The 20,839-nt window shown below is 42.8% G+C and overlaps 1 protein-coding gene across 1 annotated transcript in view; it reads right to left on the reverse strand.

The window, feature by feature from the left end:
• The window catches only part of EXTL1 (exostosin like glycosyltransferase 1), a 167,934-nt gene that overhangs the window by 18,292 nt on the left and 128,803 nt on the right, over positions 1 to 20,839 (reverse strand). Inside the window, exons 6-7 of the mRNA XM_060784459.2 lie at positions 16,537 to 16,655; positions 1,253 to 1,348 (exon numbers count right to left, since the gene is read on the reverse strand). Of these exons, the coding sequence (XP_060640442.2) occupies positions 1,253 to 1,348; positions 16,537 to 16,655 (215 nt within the window). The remainder of the gene's footprint in view (positions 1 to 1,252; positions 1,349 to 16,536; positions 16,656 to 20,839) is intronic.

Consider the following 20,839-nt stretch of genomic DNA (forward strand, 5'->3'; position numbering starts at 1 on the left):
GATTCTATAATAATAGAGTTGGAAGAGACCACATGGGCAATCCAACCCAACCCCATGTCTGCCAGGTAGAAAAAGCACAATCGAAGCTCTCCTGACAGATGGCCATCCAGCCTCAAAAGTATTGTTAATAATTAAATAATAATAATAATAATAATAATAATAATAATAATAGAGTTGGAAGAGACCACATGGGCAATTCAACCCCATGTCTGCCAGGTAGAAAAAGCACAATCGAAGCTCTCCCGACAGATGGCCATCCAGACTATGATTCTCCCCAGGCAGGAAGCAGCCAGGCTTTGAACCTGCAAGTCCATTAAATGATAATCAAGGTGGCCTTTGCAGCATTCACACTTGCCTCCAACAGGAGTTCTTTCTCCCACCCTGGACCTTCCACAGATATATAAAGCTCACTTGCCTAGTTTCGAACAGATCTCACAACCTCTGATGTGGGCAAAATGTCAGGAGATAATGCTTCTGGATCATGGCCAAACAGCCCAGAAAACTCACAGCAACCCAGTTATTCCTGCTATGAAAGCTTTCAACAACACATATTCTACACACTTTGTTTTCAATTTTTCCGGGGAAAAAATGGTTTTAGGAAAAACGGGGAAAATTGTGTGTGTGTGTGTGTCCCCCGCCAATTTTCTCTTTTTTCCCCAGGTCTTCCCATCTCTAGGGGGAAGAAATTGGGCAGATTTCAGTACAAATTAAGGGGGGAAATGAAGATCATCAATTACTGGTTTGCGAATTCCACGTGTCTTTACCTGACAACCACCGAAAGGGAAATAGTCAGCAGAATCTGCCCAATACACTACCCCGAAAGAGGCATAAAATGCATAGTTTATGCAATCACACAGAAAAGCAGAGCTTCAGAACCCTTTTAAATGTCAAGAAATACAATTAGAATCCGGTTCGCAGTTACTCCATTTCAGAGACGTTTTGCAAACTGATTCCTGCTGACGAAAGGGGACAAACGTCGTGTGATGGGACGACCTTTTTGGGAATCCCATGCAAAGCGGCTCGGAAATGTACAACCCAATGTGATAAGGTTCTGGATGCTTTAAAATGTCACTGTTTGTTGTCCTTATGGCAACGGCGGCAGACTTCAAAGCAAGCAAGTGATACGGGGGAAAAAATCTCAGGATCTAAATAAAATAATTGCCAGCATCTGGCAAAGATCATTATGGTTCAGTGGCAGTGTCATCGCTGAGATGTGTCTTGTTCTCCGGCACAAGCAAAGCTGCCTGTTTACCTTGTTGCTGCTGTGGATCACTCTCAAGGGAACCGACGTCTGCGGCCATTTACTGCTTTGTGGCGGTGGCTTCTCGCAGCTCCATAAAACTAAAATCTGAGGAGGAAAGATGGAGGGGGAAGGACATCTTGAATCAGCAAGATGAGAAGCAAAGCAATCATGCAGAGATATCCCCCTCTGGACCTCGGTTCTGGCTCCTCAAATGAATAGATACCAATCATTATGTAAGATATAGGGCCCTGGCCTCTTTTTTAATGTTTGCGTATTTGTATATTTTAAATGCTATGCTGATGCTTTTATGTTCAGCCGCTTTGAGTCTCTTGCAGGAGAAATAAAGCAGATAATAATAATAATAATAATAATAATAATAATAATTTATACCTAAATTGTTCTAATCTGAACATCAAGAAACACACCTCCCCCCCTCTATATATATACACACATACAAGTTTGCTCTAGATCCGTGATGGTGAACCTATGACATGCGTGTCAGCACTGACAAGCATGGCTATTTTTGATGACACGCAGCCACGTGCGGCCATATACAGTGAAGTACACCTTATAAGAGCCAATCTAATTCCATCCTTAAATTTGTAAAAGGCTCTACAAATTTAACATCTGCACGTTTGAGCATTGTTCACTCCATAACTCAGCATGGAATATACATTTTTCTTATTTAAACTATAAATATTGCAAAATTATGGGGTTTTTTTCTCGAAGTTGACACCCCACCCAAGTTATGCTCAGGTTTTTGGCAAATTTTGACACACCAAGCCCAAAAGGTTGTCCATCACTGCTCTAGATGCATCATCACTGGGATTCTGTGTGCTCTCTGGCTGTAGGGTAACCTACAACTCCCACTATGTTGAGTCAGTCCCTTCAAACCCCTCCAGTAGGTTGAGTCAGCCATGGGGGTTCTGTGTGTCAAGTTTGGTCCAGGTCCGTCATTGGTGGAGGTCCCAGTTTCTCTGGTTGTGGGTGAACTACAACTCCCAGAAAGGAAAGTCAGTAACACCCCACACACACACACATACACACACACAAAACCCCTCCATTAATCAAATTTCAGCATATCAGTTATTTGTGGGGGTGTCAGAGGGGTCACCAAAGACCATCAGAAAACACAGTATTTTCTGTTGGTCAAGGGGTTTCTGTGTGGGAAGTTTGGCCCAATTCTGTCATTGATGAGGTTCAGAATGCTCTTTGTTTGTAGGTGAACTATACATCTCAGCAACTACAACTCCCAAATGCCAAGGTCTATTTCCCCCAAACCCCACCAGTGTTCACATTTGGGCATATTGACTATTCGTGCCAAGTTTGGTTCAGATCCATCGATGTTTGGGTTCACAGTGCTCTCTAGATGGAGGTGAACTACAACTCCCTCAAATCAATTTTCCCCAAAGACCTCCAGTATTTTTTGCTGGCTCTCTGTGCCTAGTTCGGTCCAATTCCATCTTTGGTGGAGTTCAGAGTGCTCATTGATTGCAGGTGAACTATAAATCCTAGTACCTACAACTCCAAATTGTCCAGGCCAATTCCCCTCCAAACACAGCAGTATTCAACAACAACAATTCTTTATTGATTAGTCAATTTTGACCATATCAAAACATGCAAAACATACAAATCATACACATACAGTAAAACCATATATGAATACAAAGCATCATGGCCTACTGGCCTGTTGACCCACTCCTAAATAATTGAGCAACTACAAGATAAAGAGGTTAAAAGATTAATGGCTGCTCATTGATTACAGGTGAACTATAAATCCTAGTACCTACAACTCCAAATTGTCCAGGCCAATTCCCCTCCAAACACAGCAGTATTCAAATTTGGGCATATCGGGTATGCATGTCAAGTTTGGTCCAGATCCATTGTTGTTTGGGTTCATAGTGCGCACTGGATGTAGGTGAACTACAACTCCTATAAATCCCTCCAAAGACCTCCAGTATGTTTTGTTGGCTATGGGGGTTTTGTGTGCCAAGTTAGTTCCAGGTCCATCATTGGTGGTGTTCAGAGTGCTCTTAGATTGCAAGTGAACTATACATCCCAGGACCTACAACTCCTATAAATCATGGTCAATTCTTCCCAAACCTCTCTAGTATGTTCAGTTGCTGATCAATTCCTCTGTTTGTCTGTTGAAAGGATTCTGAAAGTGGGCGGGGTCATGCAAATTCCACACCAATGGAGAGAGTAAGAAAAACTGGGATGCCTGTGGTAGAGGAAACACATGAAATCTAGGGTGAAGTTGTCCCCTTAGGAAAACCTTCACTCAGGTGGTGGGTGGTATGATGTTTGTGGAGGACACTGGCAGGGCTCTTGTACATGTTTACGGCACTCTCTATAACCTGCAATGTCAGTGGAGGGAGAGCCATTGGTGTCTCCTGAATAGTGGGAATTATAGCTATTTGTGGAAGGGAGAGCATATCTGTGTAAATGGGCACCCCAGCCACACACATACATACATATTTCCACTTTCATTAGAGTCAAGAGTGCAAGTGTACATCAAATATACAATTAAACATGCTGTTTTGAAAGTGCAAGTTCGATCAAGTATCAGTCATGTTTAGAATAGCAGATGAATTGAAATCAATGGGATTTATGTTAGCTCTGACTCACTAGTCCCATTGATTGCAAAGCCTGGGAGAGATGCTGAAAGCTTTGTTGTTAAGGTTCTGACTCATCTGCAATCCATGGATCTCTGACATATTTGCTTGTGAAGATTACTGCGTTTGAAATTGCCTTCTCCCAAACCGTGTGTACATCATTCTGCAGCTTTTGGTTACTGGGCAGACCTCTGTTCAGGACAGCATAATTTGCCCGGCAATTCCCTATTAGAGTCATAGAGTTGGGCAAGACCCAGGAAAAGCACAATCAAAGCACCCCCCACAGATGGCCATCCAGCCTCTGTTTAAAAGCCTCCAATGAAGGAGCTTCTAGCAGACTCTGAGGCAGAGAGTTCCACTGCTGAACAACAATTCTGTTCAAGAGGTTCTCCCTAATGTTCAGGTAATACAACACACCAGTCCTGCCATTAGCAAAAGTGGGAATGGTTTTCATTACAGCTGTTATTCTCCATCTTTGATCCCCCAAAAGGTTTGGAGCACACCATCCCCCTGTTATGTCAACTCCACTGGCTGCCGGTCCATTTCCGAACACAATTCAAAGTACTGGTCTTGGCCTATAAAGCCCTATATGACCCTAGCTTACTTGTCCAAACGCCTTGTAGTTTAAGATCCACCAGGGAGGCCCTTCTCTCGGTCCCACCAGCTTCGCAAACGCATCTGGTGGGGACGAGGGACAGGGCCTTCTCGGTGGTGGCCCCCTGCTTATGGAATTTACTCCCCAGTGAGATTTGATCGGTGTCCTCCCTCCTTTCCTTTAGGAGAAAACTGAAATCGTGATTTTGGAACCAGACTTTTGGCTAGCAGACACAACAGAACTTTGAACATTGAATTGGACCATACAATGATTGTTATGATAATGGAAATGGCTATTATTGTATAATTAATTGTTATTGTTTTAATCTATTGTGTTTCTATGGTTTTATATTGTTGTTATATTGTGATATTGCGGCATCAAATTGTTGCCAGCGTTAGCCGCTCTGAGTCCCCCCTCTTGAGTAGTGGGAGCAATAGCTGATCTGATCTGGCCGGGGTGGTCCATGCCTTGGTCACCTCCAGATTGGACTACTGCAATGCGCTCTATGTGGGGCTGCCCTCGAAAACGGCCAGGAAATTCCAACTAGTCTAATGGGCCAGTTGGAATTTCCGTTGGTGGGGACGAAGGACAGGGCCTTCTTTGCGGTAGCCCCCTGACTCAGGAACTCTCTCCCCAAGGACATTAGAAAAGCCCCAATGTTGGCAGTCTTTAGGAAGAGCTTGAAGATGTGGCTGTTCCAGTGTGCCTTTCCAGAATAGGAAACTCCCAGCATCATGTCCCAATGCACTTTATTAGAGATTTAAGATTGTCTGTACACCGCACCTACCTCTAAAAACGTATACATTTCACCTGTCATGTCCAGCACTTTTAAATTTTATTCATTAAATTAGAGTAGAGGACAAAGAGTTGGAAAAGATCACAAAATACAAGGACTTACAAATGGAAATGCGACGACTATGGCAAACAAGTACAACAGTGGTACCAATAGTGGTTGGTGCGCTTGGAGGCATTCCAAGAAACCTTGAAAAGCACTTGAAAAGCTTTCATTTGGACAGAACATCAATGCACATGCTGCAGAAGGAAGGCAGCACTTCTCGGAACTGCACACATTCTGCAAATATACCTCTAATATCCTATGCCCTTGAGAAGAGTCCGATATTCAAAGAAAAATCCCAGATACTTGAACCTAATGTGCATGTGTGTTGTGTTGTTATGTACAGAGAGAAGCCTTCTAGAGCATGGCCAAACAGCCTGAAAAACCTACAGCAACCCAGTGAGTCCGGCCATGAAAGCCTCCGACAATCTATATATATAAATTTGTTAGGGGCATCCAATGAGGAAACAAAACTCAAAAACCCCCCAACGAAACTTAACCAAAATTCCCATGCCCATAACACAACCCACAAGGTACAAACATATCTACTCAAAATGAAAAACAACACAACAACACACTCACAAAACGGCAAAACAACAAAACTCAAAAATCCCCCAACGAAACTTAACCAAAATCCCTGTGCCCATAACACAACCCACAAGGTACAAACATATCTACTCAAAATGAAAAACAACACAACAACACACTCACAAAACGGCAAAACAACAAAACTCAAAAATCCCCCAACGAAACTTAACTAAAATCCCCGTGCCCATAACACAACCCACAAGGTACAAACATATCTACTCAAAATGAAAAACAACACAACAACACACTCACAAAACGGCAAAACAACAAAACTCAAAAATCCCCCAACGAAACTTAACCAAAATCCCCGTGCCCATAACACAACCCACAAGGTACAAACATACCTACTCAAAATGAAAAACAACACAACAACACACTCACAAAACGGCAAAACAACAAAACTCAAAAATCCCCCAATGAAACTTAACTAAAATCCCCGTGCCCATAACATAACCCACAAGGTACAAACATACCTACTCAAAATGAAAAACAACACAGCAACACACTCACAAAACGGCAAAACAACAAAACTCAAAAATCCCCCAACGAAACTTAACCAAAATCCCCGTGCCCATAACACAACCCACAAGGTACAAACAGATCTACTCAAAATGAAAAACAACACAACAACACACTCACAAAACGGCAAAACAACAAAACTCAAAAAAACCCCAACGAAACTTAACCACAATTCCCATGCCCATAACACAACCTACAAGGTACAAACATATCTACTCAAAATGAAAAACAACACAACACACTCACAAAACGGCAAAACAACTGAGCATGCGCATTGGCGCCCAGCCGCAAGTTCCATCGCGCGCGCACATGGCCTTCCGGCCAACGTTCCCTCTGCGGAAACCATGCCCACTCCAAGCCCCGCCGCGCCGCTTCCCGCACACACACACCCTGCCGCACACACACACGCAACCCCACGCTCCATCACTCCCCCCGCCGCCGCACACACACACGCAACCCCACGCTCCATCACTCCCCCCACCGCCGCACACACACGCAACCCCACTCCCTTCGCCGCCGCACACACACACGCAACCCCAGGCTCCATCACTCCCCCCGCCGCCGCACACACACACGCAACCCCACGCTCCATCACTCCCCTGCCCCAATCTTACCTCCTTTTACTTCAGGCCACCTTCAAACCCCACACCGCCCCTTTCCGCCCTGTCAAAATCTAGGAAAGACAGGAAGGAAGGAAAGAAGGAAGAAAGAGAAAGGGAGGTAAAGAAAAAGGGGGAAGGAAGGAAAGTTAGAGGAAGAAGAAAAGGAAAGAAAAGGAAAGATGGAAGGAAAGAAAAGAGAGACAGCAGAAGAGAAAGAAAAAGGGGGAAGGAAGGAAAGAGATAGAGAAAGAAGAGGAGAAGGAAAGATGGGAAGGAAGGAAGGAAGGAAGGAAGGAAGGAGGGAGGGAGGGAGGGAGGGAAAGAAGGAGAGAAAGAGGGAAGATTGGCCACAGCAACACGTGGCGGGTAAAGGTTGTTATTTCTATTATTATTATTATTATGCCATTGTTCCTCTGAGACCCTTTTAGGGGGAATGGGAGAGGTGTCAGGTCCCAGAGGCAATGCACTGCATTATTGTTATTGTTATGATGGTGGTGAAATAAAAGGAAATAAAAAGTGAAAGAAGGAAGCAAACAGGGAGGGAAGAAAGGCAAAGGAAGGAAGGGGGAGGGAATGAAGGAAAGAGAGAAGGATGAAACCAAGTAGTGAAAGAAGGAAAGAAAGAAAGAGGTAGAGAAGGAAGAAAGTAGAGAAAGGGGGAGGAAAAGGGGGAAGGAATAGGTAGGGACCTCTCTTTCATAATAGTCCAGATATCTACCTCAACTTTGATAAGTTTTACTATAGGCCACAGCAACGCGTGGCAGGGCACAGCTAGTAATATATATATCTACTAATAGTAATAATAATAATAATACCTCTAATAGCCTAGGCCCATGGGAAGAGCCCGATATTCAGAGATCAATCCCAGTCACTTGAACCTAATGTGCATTTGTGTTGTGTTGTTATGTACGGAGAGAATGCTTCTAGAACATGGCCATACAGCCTGAAAAACCTACAGCAACCCAGTGATTCTGGCCATGAAAGCCTTCAACAATAATATATATCTCTAATAATAATAATAATAATAATAATAATAATAATAATAATACCTCTAATAGCGTAGGTCTTTGGGAAGAACATACAGCTCGAAAAACCTACAGCAACCCAGTGATTCTGGCCATGAAAGCCTTCAACAACAATATATATCTCTAATAATAATAATAATAATAATAATACCTCTAATAGCGTAGGTCTTTGGGAAGAGCCCAATATTCAGAGACAAATCCCAGAGACTTGATCCTAATGTACATGTGCGTTGTGTTGTTATGTACATAATAATTATTATTATCATTTATTATTTCCTGCATTTTTACCCCATCCTTCTCAACCCCCAAAGGGGGACTCAGGACGGCTTACACTTGGCAACAATTCGACGCCGTAACATAAAAACAAATATTACAATATAACAACAATTGAAAGCTATCAATACAACATTAATTAAAACAACATAATAACAATCTATCTATCTATCTATCTATCTATCTATCTATCTATCTATCTATCTATCTCATCATACCTCTAATAGCCTAGGCACTTGGGAAGAGCCTGGTATTCAGAGACAAATCCCAGACACTTGATCTTAATGTGCATGCGTGTTGTGTTGCTATGTACATAATAACAACAACAATAACAATATATATCTCTAATAGTAATAATAATAACAACTCTAATAGCCTAGGCTCTTGGGAAGAGCCCAATATTCAGAGACTAATTGTAGACACTTGAACCTAATGTGCATGTGTGTTGTACGGAAAGAATGCTTCTAGAACATGGCCATACAGCCCGAAAAACCTACAGCAACCCAATAATAATAATAATAATAATAATAATAATAATAATAATACCTCTAATTGCCTAGGCCCTAATTGCCTAGGCAATTAATAATAATAATAATAATAATAATAATAATACCTCTAATAATCTAGGCCCTTGGGAAGAGCCCGATATTCAGAGACAAATCACAGATACTAGAACCTAGTGGGCATGTGTGTTGTATTGTTATGTACACAATAATAACAACTGAACATCGAGAAAACCAATGTGCTCTTCCAGCAGTTCCCAGCCAATCCCTCTCCAATGCCAGAGATACAGCTTAATGGTGTAACATTAGAAACTGTTGACCATTTCCGCTACCTTGGCAGCCACCTCTCCACCAAAGTCAACATCAGCACCGAAATACAACACTACCTGAGCTCTGCGAGTGCAGCATTTTTCCGAATGAAGCAGAGAGTGTTTGAGGACCGGGACATCCATAGGGATACCAAGGTGCTTGTTCATAAAGCTATTGTCCTCCCAACCCTGCTATATGCCTGCGAAACGTGGACTGTCTACAGATGTCACATGCAACTCCTGGAACAATTCCATCAGCGCTGCCTCCGGAAAATCCTGCAAATCTCTTGGGAAGATAAGTGGACAAACGTCAGCGTGTTGGAAGAAGCAAAGACCACCAGCATTGAAGCGATGGTCCTCCACCACCAACTCCGCTGGACCGCCCATGTTGTCCAGATGCTCGATCACCGTCTCCCAAAGCAGTTGCTCTACTCCGAACTCAAGAATGGAAAACAGAATGTTGGTGGGCAGGAAAAGAGATTTAAAGATGGGCTCAAAGCCAACCTTAAAAACTCTGGCATAGACACTGAGAACTGGGAAGCCCTGGCCCTTGACCGCTCCAGCTGGAGGTCAGATGTGACCAGCAGTGCTGCAGAATTTGAAGAGACACGAACGGAGGGTGAAAGAGAGAAACGTGCCAAGAGGAAGGCGCGCCAAGCCAACCGAGACCACTTTCCACCTGGAAACCAATGCCCTCACTACGGGAGAAGATGCAGGTCAAGAATTGGGCTCCACAATCACCAACGGACCCACAAGAATACTGATCCTGGAAGACTATCCTACTCGGCCAACAAGGGATCGCCTAAGTAAAAGTAAAGTAATGTGCATGTGTGCTGTGATATTACGTATGCACATAGAAAATAATAATAATAAGCTGGAGCGCTCTTGTGCCTCCTTTTGTGCATTCCATGGAATCCAGCCACAGTGATTAAAGTGGAATAGTAGCACTATAATTTTGTAATGTGGATGGGCTGTAGTTTGGAAGTGTGACTTTTGGGAGGGGGGACTATAGTGCTGTAATTTTAAAAAACCATTGTATTTCTAATCTCAGCAAATTCACTCTGAGCACGCTCTCTGATGTAATGCAGGACTGGCATTTAAGTAAATACGGCTCAGCTTTGAGGCAGAAGGACCGCAAGCTGGAATCCCGACATGCCTGGACCGATTTGCCATAGTTTTGCATGTGGAAGCACCTGGGGTGGCCTGGGATGGGCTGTTCCTTTGGGCTGAAGTGTTCCTCAGCAAGACATGTTTACTGACAGGCCTTTGCCCCATAGTCAGAGGGAAAGGAGAGCACCTGCTGGCAAGGAGTGGAAAACCAGAGCCCACCCACGTGCCCGAAACACCCAAATTTGCATATTGGTGGGGTTGGGAGGGAATAATAATAATAATAATAATAATAATAATAATAATCTTTATTTGTACCCTGCTAAAAAAGTGGGTGCTGGAAACAATATCATACGAAAGCTGACTGGCACAACCTGGGGATCACAACCAGATACAGTGAAGACATCTGCCCTTGCGCTGTGCTACTCTGCTGCTGAGTATGCATGCCCAGTGTGGAACACATCTCACCACACTAAAACAGTGGATGTGGCTCTTAATGAGACATGCCGCATTATCACGGGGTGTCTGCGCCCTACACCACTGGAGAAATAACACTGCTTAGCCGGTATTGCACCACCTGACATCCGCCGGGAAGTAGCAGCCAATAGTGAAAGGACCAAGGCAGTGACATCTCCAGCCCATCCCTTGTTTGGGTATCAGCTAGCACGTCAACGACTTAAATCTAGAAATAGTTTTCAAAGATCTACAGAGACACCTCAGCAAGCGAGAGTCCAAAAGTGGCAGGCTCAAACCCAGAACCTCAACCAATGGCTGATACCAAATGAGAGACTCCCCCCTGGGCACACAGAGGACTGGGCGACTTGGAAGGCGCTGAACAGACTGCGCTCTGGCACCACGAGATGCAGAGCCAACCTTCAGAAATGGGGCTACAAAGTGGAATCCTCGACATGCGAGTGTGGAGAAGAGCAAACCACAGACCACCTGCTGCAATGCAACCTGAGCCCTGCTACATGCACAATGGAGGACCTTCTTGCAGCAACACCAGAAGCACTCCAAGTGGCCAGATACAGGTCAAAGGACATTTAATCAACTACCAAACTCACAATTTTCGTATTTTGTCTGCTTTTTTTTTTGGTTTTTTTGCTTTGTTCTGTTAGAAATGTAATATAATCGACTGGTTGCACTGACACGATAAATAAATAAATAAATAAATAAATACCCTGCTACCATCTCCTCAAGGGTGCGGCTTACATGAGGACGAGCCCACAATACATCAGCAAAACAACAATAACAGCAATACAAAACAATAAAATGAAACTCATAAACAAAAAACAAGAAGTAAGCATTAACAATAGCACAACAACACTTAAAAACCTATGGCTGGGCCAAATGTAATAATTAAAATTTTAAAAAGTAATGCTGAGCATGACCAGGTGAAATATATAACTAGGATAGGATTTCGGAGAGAGATGGGGCATGCAGACAATCCTAGATCATTGATAAAGTGCATTTAGGGACATATTGCTGTGATTTTCCTTATTCTGGGAAGGCACACTGGAACAACCACGTTTTCAGGCTCCTCCTAAAGACTGCCAGAGTTGGGACATGTCTGATGTCCTTGGGGTGTGAGTCCCAGAGTCGAGGGGCCACCACCGAGAAGGCCCTCTCCCTCGTCCCCACCAATCGCGCCTGCGATGGAGGTGGGAGTGCAAGCAGGGCCTCTCCAGATGATTGAAGAGATCGTGTGGGTTCATATACAGAAATGCGGTCACGAAGGTCACGGATTGATTTTGTCCCAGTTGTAGTTGCTGGGATTTCTAGTTCACCTACAATCAAAGTGCATTCTGAACTCCACCAACAATGGAATTGAACCAAACTTGGCAAACAGAACTTCAATGGCCAACAGAAAATACTGGAAGGGTTTGGTGGGCATTGACCTTGAGGACTATAAAACCTTGAGCTTGAGTTTTGGAATTGTAGTTCACCTACATCCAGAGAACACTGTGGACTCAAACTATGATGGATCTGGACGAAACTTGGCACAAATACTCAATATGTCCAAATGTGAACACTGGTGTAGTTTGGGGAGTTGTAGTTGCTGGGATTCATAGTTCACCTACAATCAAAGAGCATTCTGAACCCCACCAACAATAGAATTGGGCCAAACTTCCCACACAGAACCCCCATGGACAGAAAATACTGTGCTTTCTAATGGTCTTTAGTGACCCCTTTGACACCCCCTCATGACCCCCCTTCCAGGATCTCGACTCCCAGGTTAAGAAACACTGATCTAGGAGGTTAAGATCATCCGGGGAGGCCCTGCTTCCGGTCCCACCTTCCTCGCAGGCACGACTGGTGGGGACGAGAGACAGGGCCTTCTCAGTGGTGGCCTGCATCCCCAATGAAATTAGATCAGCACCCTCCCTTTTGGTCTTCAGAAAGGAAGTAAAGTCATGGATGTGGGACCAAGCCTTTGGGAAGTAAGCAATACAAGAAACGAACGGGATTAGGTGCAGTTAGAAAGGCCTCGGACTTTGGTTTCTAGATTATGTGATTTAAACATTTATATTAATATGTATTTAATTCCATGTTTTAAACATCCAGATGTTGTTTGTTTTTATTTAGTATGGTTTAATATAATTAATAGTTATACTGTATGTTACTGTTGTTCTTACGCTAGATTTTTTTATATGTTTGTTAGGCATTTAATTTTTGCCATGAATATGTTGGAAACCGGTTTGAGTCCCCCCGGGGGAGAAAAGCAGCATATAAATGCAGTAAATAAATATTAATAATAATAATTATTGCTATTGTTATTATTATTAATACCCCACTTCATCTCCCCAAAGGGGATACCTTTCAATGGTATAAATTCCAGTCCATATTAGCCTTGTGTTGATTTGTGTGGGTCTCTCTACTAGGCTTGGGCGATCAAGAAAAAAATTGGTTCTAAACTCGTTTCGTTTCTAGGGTGCGCTAGCGTTTCGAAATTCTGAGGACTTCCGAAATTTAAGATTTCAAAATTTCGAAATTTCCGAAATTTCGTAAATTACGGATCGATTCGTTAACGGCAGGCGCGATTGCGCAATATGCTAAAAAAACCTCCAAATGGGACAGGGGGAACTTCTGAAGCTTCCCTCTCCCTCTGTTGTTGACTGTTGGTGTGATAAAACTAACAACTATATTATATTATATTATATTATATTATATTATATTATATTATATTATATTATATTATATTATATTGTTGTATATTATAATATTATAATATTATTATATTATATTATATTGTTGTATATTATATTATAATATTATTATATTATATTATTGTATATTATATTATATTATATTATTATATATTATATTATATTATATTATTACTTACTTACTTAGGCGATCCCTCGCTTTCCGAGGATTATTGTCTTCCAATATTCTTGTGGGTCCGTATGTGGCTGTGGAGCCCTATTCTTGCTCTGCATCTTCTTCCGCAGTGAGGGCATTGGTTTCCAGGTGGAAGGCGGTCTCGGCCAGGGTTGGCTTGACGCGCCTTATATTATTATATTATTATATTATATTATTATTATATTATATATTATTATAATAATATAATATAATATAATATAATATAATATAATAATTTATTATATTATATTATATATATTATATTATAATATTATATATATATATATATTATTATTATATATATATTATATATTATTATATATATATAATATATATATATTATATATATTATATTATATTATAATATACAATTATAATATAATATAATAATAATATAGTAATATAATATATAATATAATAATATAATATACAGGAATGGAAATTTGGACGACGGATTGGATCACGAATCTAGTTATGAGATGCATTGTGTTGTCTATTGTTGTGTCAATATTGTATATTATGCTTTTATGGTTTTAAATTGTATATCGTTGATTGATTCTTATCCTTGTTGTAAACCGCGTTGAGTCGCCTGTTGGGCTGAGAAACTGCGGTATACAAGTAAAGTAAAATAAATAAATAAATAAATAATATACGATACTATAATATAATAGTATTATAATAATATAATATAATATATATTATATTATTATTATATTATTATTATATATTATATTATATTATATTATATTATATTATATTATATTATATTATATTATATACTAGCTGTACCTGGCAATGCATTGCTGTGGCATAGAGTGAGGGTATGAAAAATAAAGTAATGAGAAATTTTGGGTTATCGAAGGCTTTCATGGCTGGAATCACTCAGTTCTTGTGGGTTTTTTCGGGCTATATGGCCATGTTCTAGAGGCATTTATTTATTTATTTATTTGCTTACTTTGCTTGTATACCGCAGTTTCTCAGCCCGTAGGCGACTCAACGCGGTTCACAGCATAGCAAAAACAGTCATAACAAAATAGCAGAACGATTTAAAAACCATGAAAGCACAATATACAATAATGGCACATCAACAACAACACAACAACGTCTCGTAACTAAAATCGTGATCCAGTTCGTCGTCTATAATTCCGTTCCTATATTCATCATATTCATTGCACCGTTTATCTGAATGCCTGTTCGAACAACCAGGTTTTTAGCTTTTTCCGAAACACCATTAACGTCGGAGCTGATCTTATGTCCATGGGAAGGGCGTTCCACAGCCGAGGGGCCACCACAGAGAAGGCCCTGTCCCTCGTCCCCGCCAGCCGTGCTTGTGATGCAGGCGGGATCGAGAGCAGGGCCTCCCCAGAAGATCTTAGAGTCCTGGTGGGTTCATAGGCAGAGATACGTTCGGATAGGTAGCTTGGGCCCGAACCGTTTAGGGCTTTAAAGGCCAACGCCAGCACTTTGAATTGAGCCCGGTAGCAGATCGGCAGCCAGTGGAGCTGGTGCAGCAGAGGAGTTGTGTGCTCCCTGCGCTCCTGTTAGTATCATAGCTGCCGCGCGTTGGACTAGCTGAAGCTTCCGAGCCGTCTTCAAAGGCAACCCCACGTAGAGAGCGTTGCAGTAGTCTAGGCGGGATGTAACAAGAGCGTGGACTACCATGGCCAAGTCAGACTTCCCAAGGTACGGGCGCAGCTGGCGCACGAGCCTAAGCTGTGCGAATGCTCCCCTGGTCACCGCCAAGACCTGGGGCTCCAGGCTCAGCGATGAGTCCAGGATCACACCCAGACTGCGAACCTGCGTCTTCAGGGGGAGTGTGACCCCATCCAACACAGGTTGTAACCCTATACCCTGTTCGGCCTTTCGACTGACCAGGAGTACCTATGTCTTGTCTGGATTCAATTTCAATTTGTTCGCCCTCATCCAGACCATCACAGCGGCCAAGCACCGGTTCAGGACCTCGACAGCCTCCTTAGTAGCAGGTGGAAAGGAGTGACAGAGTTGGACATCATCCGCGTACAGATGACATCGCACTCCGAAACTCCGGATGATCTCCCCCAGCGGCTTCATGTAGATGTTAAACAACATGGGGGACAGTATTGAACCCTGAGGAACCCCACAAGACAAAGGTTGTGGGGTTGAACAGGTGTCTCCCAGTAACACCTTCTGAGACCGGCCCTCCAGGAATGACTGGAGCCACTGCAAAACAGTACCTCCAAGACCCATCTCCTGACGTTTCGCCTGCATTTATGGCAAGCATCTCACCTCACCTCTGAGGATGCTTGCCATAGATGCAGGCGAAACGTCAGGAGAAATGCCTCTAGAACATGGCCATATAGCCCAAAAAAACCCACAAGAACTGAATTTTGGGTTAATTACGAAATAATTACGAAAATTGGAAAAAATTGTTTCGATTCTTAATTACTCCTCACACTATTCCTGCATGGCTCGATATTGGATCGTAAGCTAATTTAAATACGAATCAATAACGAATTACGAAATTAACGAACTGGATCGCCCAAGCCTACTCTCTACCACCTCATTCTGTTGCTGGTGGAAGACTGGGTCTGAGAGAGTAATGTCTATGGGAGGGAACTGAAGAGGGCAGTCAAACGTATGAACCATGAAAATAAAAGCCTCTAAAACTGTAAACAACAGGATGCGAGGAGCTTGGGATGTGACAAAAGCGGGCAGAAAAGCTTCACATACAGGACACCTTGTCCATGCTCTCCAGGTGGCCATGGAAACTGCTTTCTGCAAGGATCGCAAAGACATTCGTCCAATTCCAAAAGAACATGTTCCCATAATACATTTCAAATGGAAATAGTCAACAAACTCAGCTAAGCCTCTTGTTTCCAGTATGCTAGGTAGCGTATGCGGAGAGGCTAGCTATTTCTATTTCAATACCCCGGAAAGAAATGGGAATTTTGCCAATTTTGGTGTCGCTAGAGACTCTTTACCTGGGCACAGTACTGGGACCTGGAGACGGCTTGGATGAGCTTGAGGATGGGCTGTGAGAGGGAGACGACCGGAGACACGGCCCGGATGAACGCCGTAAACTTACTGGAAGGGCTGGATCCTGCGGAGAGAAGAGATGGGATGATCCTGCAATGCCAAAAACCTTCCTCAGACCTGAGCTTGGAACAGTTACTGTGCCAATGTTGGTGATGAGGAGATTTTGGGAGTTAATTAATGTAATAATATATTGCATTAATATAATAATATTACAGAATAGTTGTATAGCCCTAAATGGTCCCGGCCCAAATTACCTGTCCGAACGCATCTCGCCACGGTGGTCCATGCTCTCCTTACATCTAGGATAGACTACTGCAATGCACTCTACGTGGGGTTGCCTTTGAAGACTGCTCGGAAGCTTCAAATAGTCCAACGAAAGGCCAGGTTAAAAACTGGGGCGGCATACAGGGAGCATACAACTCCCATGTTACGGCAGCTCCACTGGCTGCCAGTTTGCTACCGGGCACAATTCAAAGTGTTGGCTTTGGCCTATAAAGCCCTAAATGGCCTGGCCCAAATTACTTGTCCGAACACATCTCCCCCTATGAACCATCGCGGAGATTAAGATCCACCAGGGAGATCCTGCTTTCCGTCCCACCGTTGTCACAGGCACGATTGGTGGGGTCGAGAGACAGGGCCTTCTTGGTGATTGCTCCCCGGCTATGGAACTCCCTTCCTGGTGAGATCAGGTCGGCCCCCTCCCTCCTGTCCTTTAGAAGGATGGTAAAAACTTGGCTGTGGGACCAAGCTTTCGGGACAGGGCAATAAAGCGGCAATAGGAAAGATGACCAGGCCAATTAGACTTAACGTGGATGACTAGGATGGTTTTAAATGGTGTATTTTAATATTTTGATAAATGTGTTTTTAATGTTTATATATTGTTTGTGAATCTGTGTCCCGGCATTGAATGTTTGCCGTGTATATGCTGTGCTCCGCCCTGAGTCCCCTTCGGGGTGAGAAGGACGGAATAGGAATGTTTTAAATAAATAAATAAATAAATAAATAAATAATAGTACAATATAGTAATATATAATGCTACTATATTATTTATTTATTTATTTATTTATTTCGAGTATTTCTACCCCGCCCTTCTCAACCCCCGAAGGGGGACTTAGGGTGGCTTAAAAAAGGCACAATTCGATGCCATCAATACACATAGTAAGATAAATACATAGCAGCAACAATTATAAAACAATTAAAACAATCCAGCTTTACAGTACAACTAATAAAAACCAATCTAGTGATCAACGTTTGCCAAGCTCAAAATCTGTAAGTTCATTCCGCATTGTCATAATCTTATCCAGTTCTAGTCGTCATTGTCCTTTGTCTGTCTGCCAGGTTACCCAAAGGCCTGGTCCCATATCCATGTTTTTAGTTTCCTTCTAAAAGAGAGGAGGGATGTCGATGACCTAATTTCCCCGGGAAGCAAATTCCACAGGCGAGGGGCCACCACCGAGAAGGTCCTGCTCCTCGTTTCCGCCAGTCTCACTTGTGATAGAGGTGGGGCCGAGAACAGGGCCTCCCCAGATCTTAAACTCCGAGGTGGGACGTAGAAGGAGATACGTTCAGACAGGTACGCTGGGCTGGAGCCGTATAGGGTTTTGTAGGTCAAAAACAGCACTTTGAATTGTGCTCAGAACTGGATCGGCAGCCAGTGGAGCTGACATAACAGAGGGGTGGTATGTTCCCTGTATGACGCTCCGGTAAGTAAACTGGCTGCCGCCCGTTGGACTAATTGAAGTTTCTGAACAGTCTCCAAAGGCAATCCCACGTAGAGTGCATTGCAGTAATCTATTCGGGATGTATCAAGAGCGTGGACCACTGTGGCCAGATCCGACTTCCCAAGGTACGGGCGCAACTGGCGCACAAGTACTATGCTAATAATATAATATATTGTTTATACATATAATATTGCTAATAATATTATAATGTAATACAATATAATACTAATACTAATACTATTATATCATAATATTCATGATGTATGATATATTACTAATAATATTACAGTATAGTGGTATAGTACAATATAGTAATATATAATGCTAATATTGTGCTATGCTAATAATATAATATATTGTATGTACATATAACCTGTAAGCTGCTCTGAGTCCCCTTCGGGGTGAGAGAGGGCAGGGTATAAATGTAGTAAATAATAATAATAATAATAATAATAATAATAATAATAATAATAATAACAACAACAAGCCTGAAAACGTTACAGAAAATGAACACATCAAACTACTCTGGGACTTCTGAATTCAGACAGAGAGAGTTCTGGAGCACAATACTCCTGACCTCACAATCGTGTTAAAAAACAAAGTATGGATTCTTGATGTTGTCATCCCAGGCGACAGCAGGATTGAAGAGAAACAACTAGAAAAGTTGACATGATATGAGGATTTAAAATCAAACTGCAAAGACTCTGGCACAAACCAGTAAAGGTGGTCCCAGTGGTGATCGGCACACTGGGTGCAGTACCTAAAGACCTTGGCCTGCACTTAAACACAATCGGCGTTGACAAAATTACCATCTGCCAGCTGCAAAAGGCCACGTTACTGGGATCTGCACGCCTTATTCACCGAAACATCACACAGGCCTAGACACTTGAGAAGTGTCTGACGTGTGATGCAATACAACAGCCAGCAGCCCCTCTATTCTGCTTTGGTTAGACCACACCTGGAATATTGTGTCCAATTCTGGGCACCACAATTCAAGAGAGATATTGACAAGTTGGAATGTGTCCAGAGGAGGGCAACTAAAATGATCAAGGGTCTGGAGAACAAGCCCTATGAGGAGCGGCTTAAGGAGCTCGGCATGTTTAGCCTGAAGAAGAGAAGGTTGAGAGGAGATATGATAGCCATGTATAAATATGTGAGAGGAAGCCACGGGGAGGAGGGAGCAAGCTTGTTTTCTGCTTCCTTGGAGACTAGGACGCGGAACAATGGCTTCAAACTACAAGAGAGGAGATTCCATCTGAACATGAGGAAGAACTTTCTGACTGTGAGAGCCATTCAGCAGTGGAACTCTCTGCCCCGGAGTGTTTTGGAGGCTCCTTCTTTGGAAGCTTTTAAACAGAGGCTGGATGGCCATCTGTCAGGGGTGATTTGAATGCAATATGACCTACAAAACCCTATACGATTCTGGCCCAGCGTACCTGTCCGAACGCATCTCCCTCTACGTCCCGCCTCGGAGTTTAAGATCTTCTGGGGAGGCCCTGCTCTCAGCCCCGCCTCTATCACAAGTGAGACTGGCGGGGATGAGGAGCAGGGCCTTCTCAGTGGTGGCCCCTCACCTGTGGAATTCACTCCCCGGGGAAATTAGATCATCGACATCCCTCCTTTCCTTTAGAAGGAAATTAAAAACGTGGATTTGGGACCAGGCGTTTGGGTAATCTGGCAGATAAATGAAGGACAATGACGACTAATAGGAATGGACAAGGTGGAATGAATTTATGGACTCTGAGTTGGCAAACGTTGAGCATGAGATTGATTTTTTATTGATTGTGAGTTATAATTGTTTTTTTTAACTGTTATAATTGTTTTTAATTGCTGTTTATATATGTTTATCTGTATTATTGTGTAGGCATCGAATGGTGCCTTTTGTAAGCCGCCCTGAGTCCCCCCTCGGGGGTTGAGAAGGGCGGGGTAGAAATATGCGAAATAATAAATAAATAATAAATATTCCTGCTTCTTGGCAGGGGGTTGGACTGGATGGCCCATGAGGTCTCTTCCAACTCTCTGATTCTATGATTCTATAATGATGATAATAATAATAATGTATTGTCGAAGGCTTTCATGGCTGGAATCACTAGGTTCTTGTAGGTTTTTTCGGGATATAGGGCCATGTTCTAGAGGCATTTCTCCTGACGTTTCGCCTGCATCTATGGCAAGCATCCTCAGAGGTAGTGAGGTCTGTTGGCAATAGGAAAATGGGTTTATATATCTGTGGAATGACTGAGGTGGGGCAAAGAGCTCTTCTCTGCTGGAGCTAGGTGTGAATGTTTCAGCTGACCACCTTCATTAGCATTTGAAGGCCTGGCTGAGCCTGGGAAAATGTTCTGTTGAGAGGTGATTAGATGTCCTTGTTTGTTTCCTCTCTGCTGTTTTGTTGTTGTAATTTTAGAGTTTTTAAATACTGGTAGTCAGATTTTGTTCATTTTCATGGTCTCCTCCTTTCTGTTGAAATTGTCCACATGCATGTGGATTTCAATGGCTTCTCTGTGTAGTCTGACATGGTGGTCCAGAA

The sequence above is a fragment of the Anolis sagrei genome, chromosome X (assembly GCF_037176765.1).
Source record: "Anolis sagrei isolate rAnoSag1 chromosome X, rAnoSag1.mat, whole genome shotgun sequence".
NCBI classification, from domain to species: domain Eukaryota; kingdom Metazoa; phylum Chordata; class Lepidosauria; order Squamata; family Dactyloidae; genus Anolis; species Anolis sagrei.